Consider the following 8,331-nt stretch of genomic DNA (forward strand, 5'->3'; position numbering starts at 1 on the left):
TGTGTGATATTGTTAAAAAGAATGATAATTAAATACCAGTGTCCTCACCATTCAGATTAGGAATTAGAAAAAAAATCTGTTAATGTCCATGTATGCTTATATTGTGTCTTGTTCTGTAAAAAAAAAATTTTTTGTTTTTTTGGAGACAGAATCTCACTCTGTTGCCCAGGCTGGAGTGCAGTGGCGTGATCTTGACTTGCTGCATCCTCTGCCTCCTGGGTTCAAGTGATTCTGCCTCAGCCTCCCGAGTAGCTGGGATTGCAGGCACCTGCCACCATGCCTAGCTAATTTTTGTATTTTTAGGAGAGACAGACTTTCACCACGTTGGCCAGGCTGTTCTCAAACTCCTGACTTCCAGCAATCCACCCGCCTCTGCCTCCCAAAGTACTGGGATTACTTACAAGTGTGAGCTACAATGTCCAGCCTGTAAATTGTTTTAACTTTAAAAAAATGAATACTAAAATTCCTGGTATGAATACCAGTGTGTAAATCTTTTTTGTCCTAACTTTGAAGAAGAAATGATCAATTTTTAAATGTAACATCAGCCAATTTCTTTTCCGTTTTTTTTTTTTTTGAGATGGAGTCTCGCTGTCACCCTGGCTGGAATGCAGTGGTGTGATCTCGGATCACCACAACCTCCGCCTCCTGGGTTCAAGCGATTTCCCCTGTCTCAGCCTCGCCAGTAGCTGGGATTACAGGCATGTGGCACCACGCTTGGCTAATTTTTATTATTATTATTTTTTTGAGACGGAGTCTCGCTCTGTCACCCAGGCTGGAGTGCAGTGGCGTGATCTCGGCTCACTGCAAGCTCCGCCTCCTGGGTTCATGCCATTCTCCTGCCTCAACCTCCTGAGTAGCTGGGACTACAGGCACCTGCCACCACCCCAGCTAATTTTTTGTATTTTAGTAGAAATTGGGTTTTACCATGTTAGCCAGAATGGTCTCGATCTCCTGACCTAGTGATCTGCCCACCTTGGCCTCCCAAAGTGCTGGGATTACAGACATGAGCCACGACGCCTGGCGTAATTTTTGTATTTTTAGTAGAGATGGTGTTTCATCATGTCGACTAGGCTGGTCTCGAACTCCTGACCTCAGGTCTTTGCCCACCTTGATCTCCCAAAGTGCTAGAATTACAGATACGAGCCACTGCGCCTGGCCAACATAGGCCTATTTCACTGGTAGACTTGGAATGAAAATTATAGTAGTGATGCAGTGGCACAAAACATTAGTAAATTAGATATTTGATGGTTATTGGAAATAGCAATAAGAACTAGGTTTTTGTTTTTTTAAACTTCTGTTAGTTCAGAACATGGGCAACTTCACCTCACTATTGTTTGCTTACTATTACCTCCTTACATTTTCTTTAGGTAAACAGATCACGATTGAATGTATGATTTTTTCTTTTTTCTTTTATTTTAGGTAAATAATAATTCTGTGGTTAAAAAATAAATTGAATTTCAATTTTATAAAATTAACATTTACTATTACAATTTTTAAGGACAAAATTTGGAAATGAGTTTTATGTGCTGAAAAGATATCTAAGCAAGATGCATGTTACTTTCTGGACATCGTGGATATTTGACAGTAATCACAAATAGAAAATCAAAAATACATGTCAGGCTTAGTATCTTTTGTTCTTTGTTTTAGGCTCTAAGTATGCAGTCATCTCCAAATGGCCAGTTTGTAGCGCCAAGTGATATTCAGTTGAAATGCAACTACTGCAAAAATTCCTTTTGTTCAAAACCAGAAATCCTGGAATGGGAGGCAAGTTGTATTTTGCAATGTGTGTTATCTAGTGCTAAAAAGAAAGTCTAGTAAAATATATGTTGTATTTCCATCTGGAAACCTATTTCTTGGTAGATAAGAATATGCTTTTCAGATTTTTTTTGTGATTGGATTGTTTATTCTCATGTGGGAGTGGAAAACCAACAGAGGATCTATTTCTTTTTAGGTCCAAGAAAAATTATTGAAGTCATATTCCTGGTACATTATGTTCATAATAGTTCACAGAATGTCACTTTGTTTAGCTACGTACCTAGAGCAATTGTCTTTCCTTTTTTTGTCCCATGTTTCTCCCTGTCCTGTATTATCTGAGAACTATATTTTCTATCACTCAGCACCTGTACATATTAGAATGTATTAGTCATATGCCACATTGTCATTTATAAAATGATACAATTCTGGGGGGAGGGGGAGGGATAGCATTAGGAGATAACACCTAATGTAAATGACGAGTTAATGGGTGCAGCACACCAACATGGCTCATGTATACATATGTAACAAACCTACATGTTGTGCACATGTACCCTAGAACTTAAAGTATAAGTAAAAACAAAAAAAGAAAAGAAAAAAAAATGATACAATTCTGTAATTGTTTTTTTTTTCTTTCTTTTTTTTTTTCTCCTTCCTCAGAGTCTGGCTTTGTTGCCCAGGCTGGAATGCAATGGCATGATCTCTGGAATGCACTGCAATCTCTGTCTCCTCTGTTGAGGTGATTCTCCTGCCTCAGCCTCCCAAGTACCTGGGACTACAGGTGGGCACCACCATGCCCAGCTAATTTTTGTATTTTTAGTAGAGATGGGGTTTCAACATGTTGGCCAGGCTGGTCTCGAACTCCTGACCTCAAGTGATCCGCCCACCTCAGCCTCCCAAAGTGCTGGAATTACAGACATGAGCTACCACTCCCGGCCATAATTGTGTTTTAAGAAAATAGTGGCCTATGAATCCCAATACAAGTTTTTTTTCTTTTCCTTTTTTTTTTTACTAGTTTACTAATATGCTTTGACATGTCTCAATTAGCAACAACTCAGATCGTTGACTTTTATTTCATAAGGGGGCAGTAATAGACGGGTAGATGGACAAGGCTGCCCAGGCTGCCCGTTGCTTTCTTGAGCAATGCTTGCCTTTGGCCATTGTTTCTTTTCACTCCTTTAGGGGTGGGGCTGGGTGGGAGGTAGTGCATGGAGTATATGATAAAATGGTATACAAGATTTAGAAGATGTAGTATTAACACTGTTCTTGAGCCAAAATTTATTAGTAGCTGTTGGTGAGTCATTCAGTATGTAAGTCTTAGGTGAAGGGTGGTACCCAGAACTGGATTACATGATTTCTTTCTTTTTTTTTCCTTTTTGAGATGGAGTCTTGCTCTGTTGCCCAGGCTGGAGTAGCAATGGCGTGATCTTAGCTAACTGCAGCCTCCACCTCCCAGGTTCATGCGATTCTCCTGCCTCAGCTTCCCAAGTAGCTGGGATTACAGGTGCACGCCACCATGCCTGGCTAATTTTTGTATTTTTAGTAGAGATGGGGTTTCACCATGTTGGCCAGGCTGGTCTCAAACTCCCGACATCAGGCGATCCGCCCACCTTCGCCTCCCAAAGTGCTGAGATTACTGGCATGAGCCACCGCACCCAGCCTGGATTACATGATTTCTAAAATACTTTGGAAACCTGAAATTTCATTTTAACCGTTTAGTGACTGGAACATTTTTTAGTTTATTCTTCGGTGCTGTCTCCAGATCATTTAAACCAATCCCTATTTGAGACTGTTGTTGGCATCCAGTGATGATTCTTAGTGACTGATAACCTTTAAGTAACAGCAGTAAGAATGAAGGCCCAGTAAGAGATAATAAAGGAGTGATGAGGGAATGAAGAAAGAAATCCATTAGCAAGCACACAGAATAATAGTGTCATAGAAAATGAAGATCCTGCATACACTGAATTTTGGTACTAGATCAAGATGAGGTCCTTTCCGCTGCATTTATGTCAGTGCCACCCCACTTTTGTAGTTGTTTTGGTGTGTTGCTTTTATTTACGTGGAGGTTAAGTGTTAGAAGCAGTTAAGAGGCACTGCCACGCTGAATGAGAGTTGAGCGTGTCCCCTGGGAGATTGAGAATTCGGTGGTCTCTTGCTCCTCACTCCATGTGGCTTCTTTGTTACCTTCTTCCTTTTATAAATTACACAGTCATAATGGGGCAACTTTCCACTAATGATTGTTTTACTACTTGAGTTGATTCCCAGACTCCCTCACCTTCCTTACTCTGGTCTTCACATGTCTTTGCTAAGTGTAAAGTAGATGGTTTAGACTTAGTCTGTAGCCTGCTCAATAATGAGAGAACTTCCAGAGCTGCCTCCCTGGAAGTTTTAACTTGTTCATACCTGCTTGGGTGGATATTTGAAAAGTAGCTCTGGCTATTGTGGGTTTGGGCCTGGGAGACGCTAATCATATTCCTAGGGAAACAACTCAGTCTCAAGTTTTGCAGCACACTGTGTGATGGCACCAGATTGAATGCTTTTCTCATGATGTGTTACTGTTAAGGTGTGTGCTGGGGATGTGGTGGAGCCTACTTGTTTATACTCGACAAAGGATTTTTCTTTTTGACTGAAAATATTATTAGTGTCATAATTTTTATCTTTTTTTAGTTTACCTATGCTGTATTTTCCATCATTTTCTTCCCATTTCTCCAATTATGTTAGCAACACCAGTCTATCATCTTATTTAGTGATACTTTTACTTTCATTGACTAATTTTAGGGTAGCTAATGGCATTGAATTTTGTGGAGCTATGTTTAAATTTGGCAGTGAATTCGTTAAACTAGGCATCCATGGCCTGTAGGAAATTTATCCCCAAGGATCTTAACATTAAATAGGTAAATGATTTAACTTTGCTTCTGTGAAAGTGGCTTGTTTATTTCTTAAGCTTGTTCTTGAGGTGGTTATCATATACTTACCAAGGTTCCCATTGTGCATTTAGAACAAAGTGCATCAGTTCTGCAGCAAAACTTGTTCAGATGACTATAAGAAGTTGCATTGCATAGTTACATATTGCGAATACTGTCAAGAGGAGAAGACTCTTCATGAAACAGTAAATTTCTCTGGCGTTAAGAGACCTTTCTGTAGTGAAGGCAAGTGTATATACAGTGTTGTTCATAACATTTATTGATATTTAATGTGTTTTGCCAAAATACTTTAATATATCCGGAGTGGCTGCACAATTTTAATGTAGCCAAACAAAAAAATTGAGTTTACGTTTCTACTGACTTGTTTTGTTATTTTATATGTGTTTGTAGACATGGGCTTCAAGATGGTTTTATCTCTAAAAATTTGGTAACCTCTTATTTCATTTAAGTTTTAGAATAAAATAAAAGCATTGTCATACCATGTTATTTCTAAACCTACACATTGTGGTCTGAAAGTTGGTTTTCCAAGTGGATTAAAATTGTTTTCTAAAAATTAGCTCCATTTTCCCTGCCCAGCTCACTACTTAACCTGCAAAGGTTTTCAATATGTATACCAGAAAGAAAATCACATATGGCAGTACTAAAATGGGAAGATGCTTTTAGGTATTCAATTGGGGGTGCCAGGGAAACACTGGGTTCTGTTTTAGTATGTTCAAGAATTCCGTTTCCTCTTATCTACACTTTTGCTGCTCTGGTGCCAGGCAGCAGATTATACAGATGAATTCAAATTCTAAATCTACTTATCCAGAGATAGGAACTAGGATTGTAGCTATGGATTTTGGGGTTCTTGTTATTCCTATTCCCAAATGTGACATTCTTGCTCTAAGCTGGCTTTCGCTTTCTATTCTTTCTTTGGCCCTTGGCACTGAACTCCCAGCTTTCCTGTCTGCTATCTTTACCTATAATTTTTTAATGAGGAATAATTTTTTCTAGATCTGCTTTTTCTACGGATTCCTAACTGCTAGTTTGGAGTAAGAGAAAGGTTGGAAAATCCTAAATGTCAGCAGTGGAGAATGACAGCAAAATAAAAAGATTTATCAGTTCATTCAACTAGCGCGTTCATTTACAGTCTTAACATGTAATGTAAAGTCATGTCCGTAAGAGGGTGCTGCTTGCTTATAAAACAAAGCATTCCTATTTTAATTTTGTACATTTCACCTGGAATGGAAAGTAACCATGTTTCACTGTTAAGAGCAAAGCTATAATGAAAAATGACAAATCTTATAATGTTTCATTGAAAAGATTGATTCTGAATTAGTCTTTTTACATTTGAGTTGTGCAATGACATTCTTGCTGATTCATAAATCTGGACATACTGATGTTGATTGCTCATGTATGTTATTAATTGTCTGCCATTTGGATTATATGGACTTTACTAAAATGAATAGACAATTAGCAGCAAGTAGGTAATTGACATTCAAGAAGATAATTTTCAGTTGGAGGGATTTATACATTCAGCTGGGTAATAGCATTTTAAAAAAGAACGTGTGTTCTTTTCCTGTTTAATGACATATTTTTTGCTTTCTCTTACTGCACCTAGTTCTCTGCTAGAACCTGTCAGAAATAACAAAACACATAATACCTAGTATTACCGTCAAACTCTAGTTAGATAAAGCTAAAAAGGTAAATTTTAAAGAATATTTAAAAATACAGTTCAAGGTAACAGAAGTCATAGGATAGTACATAAATGATTGCTAAATAAATTATGTAGAAAACAATTGCAGTTCATGTTTGCAGATAGGAAATGTCATTTTAAACTAGGTTGATGTTGGCAGCATTTGTGGTAGGGGTATAATTTGAGGTCCTTATGAAAGGATGAATAGGATTTTAGTAGATAACATGTAAGTCATTCTGCTTACATAGCACAGTGTAAGTATAGAGTATTGATCCTCGTAGAGATGTTATAGGGAATAAATAAGATATGTAAAAATACTTAATGCGTTTATGTACTAGAAAAAAGATATACTTCATTAAAGGACTAGATAACAAAAGTGTTTTCTTTGGGCAAGTCAATAAATCTGTTTTATTTCCCTGAAGGTCCATGTAAGACAGGTAAGCTTGAAAAATTAGCTAAAATGCCTGCTTAAGTTGAACATCTCTATAAGTTTACTCAGAGCCTCTTAGTAGTCTACATTGTTCCTTTTTCTAAAATGCCTGTTTGTATAAGGTATGCTTACTTTGATACTTAAGATTCTATCTATCTATTTCCCCGGCCCAAGCAAGATTCTATTTAAATAGAACAAATAAAATAATTCTGAGACATTACTAGATTTTAATGTCTTGAAACATTATTTTAGCCATGTTAGATAATATGTTATCTAATAAAATATCCCATATTCTGTTCTAATTTGTATAGGTTGATATTGATTATAGTAGATTTTACAGTTTTGATCAGGAGAGGAAAAATCTTGACCAATTAAGATCTGTCTCTGCGCAATAATTAATTTTTGTGTGTTTTTTGTTTTAATATATAAACCTTATATTTTTCAGGCTGCAAATTATTATACAAACAGGATTTTGCAAGACGTTTAGGATTGAGATGTGTTACTTGCAACTATTGTTCTCAGCTGTGTAAGAAGGGAGCAACTAAAGAACTCGATGGTGTTGTGAGAGATTTCTGCAGTGAAGACTGCTGTAAAAAATTTCAGGATTGGTACTACAAGGCGAGTAACTCCTTTGTTATAGCAGCTACTTTAACCAGTCTTAAAAAACGTTGTAGCTGTTACCATTATATATCTGGCAACTCATTTATTTTAAAAATGTACACACTTAAGGCCTAGCCCTGATAATATTCATTAAAATTGTCTTGTCATTTCTGCTTGTTTGAAGTAGCATTTATATCTCTTTTTTTAATAACCTAAGCATTACCAAAAGATTAGGATACACCTATATTTTCAGCATTGTAGTTTAACAAAATGGGTGTTTTTCTAAAATTTATTGTGTCTTTATGTCACTAAGTAGAATTTTTTTTTTTTTTTTTTTTTGAGATGGAATCTCTTGTCGGCCAGGCTAGAGTGCAGTGGCGTCATCTTGGCTCACTGCAACCTCCACCTCCCAGGTTCAGGCGATTCTTGTGCCTCAGCCTCCCAAGTAGCTGGGATTACAGGCGTGTGCCACCACGCCCAGCTAATTTTTATACTTTTAGTAGAGACGGGGTTTCACTGTGTTGGCCAGGTTGGTCTCGAACTCCGACCTCAGGTGATCTGCCCTGCTCAACCTCCCAAAGTGCTGAGATTACAGGTGTGAACCACCGTGCACAGCTAAATAGAAATACTTTTGACTATGTTATCAGTGTTGAATGTTAGCACGTAATTGTTTTGGATACTTGGGATATATTTTAAAAATATCTTGCTCTTTTTTGGCTTTTCGTCTTTTAATTGTGAGTTTTGGGGACTTTAAAATTGAAAGGAATGCTAAGTAGAGACCAGAAACATTTAATTTGAAACTATAAATGTGTGTATGTGTATGTGTCATACTAAATCCACTTTAAAAATTTAACTTTTGGCCGGGCGCGGTGGCTCAAGCCTGTAATCCCAGCACTTTGGGAGGCCGAGACGGGCGGATCACGAGGTCAGGAGATCGAGACCATCCTGGC

At 37.6% G+C, this 8,331-nt stretch overlaps 1 protein-coding gene across 1 annotated transcript in view; it reads left to right on the plus strand.

Moving 5' to 3' along the window:
- The window catches only part of ZMYM2 (zinc finger MYM-type containing 2), a 129,156-nt gene that overhangs the window by 75,839 nt on the left and 44,986 nt on the right, over positions 1 to 8,331 (plus strand). The window contains 3 exon segments of the mRNA XM_017886597.1: positions 1,648 to 1,764; positions 4,751 to 4,901; positions 7,227 to 7,399. Of these exon segments, the coding sequence (XP_017742086.1) occupies positions 1,648 to 1,764; positions 4,751 to 4,901; positions 7,227 to 7,399 (441 nt within the window).

This window comes from Rhinopithecus bieti, unplaced genomic scaffold (genome assembly GCF_001698545.2).
Source record: "Rhinopithecus bieti isolate Rb0 unplaced genomic scaffold, ASM169854v2 scaffold_1014, whole genome shotgun sequence".
NCBI lineage: Eukaryota > Metazoa > Chordata > Mammalia > Primates > Cercopithecidae > Rhinopithecus > Rhinopithecus bieti.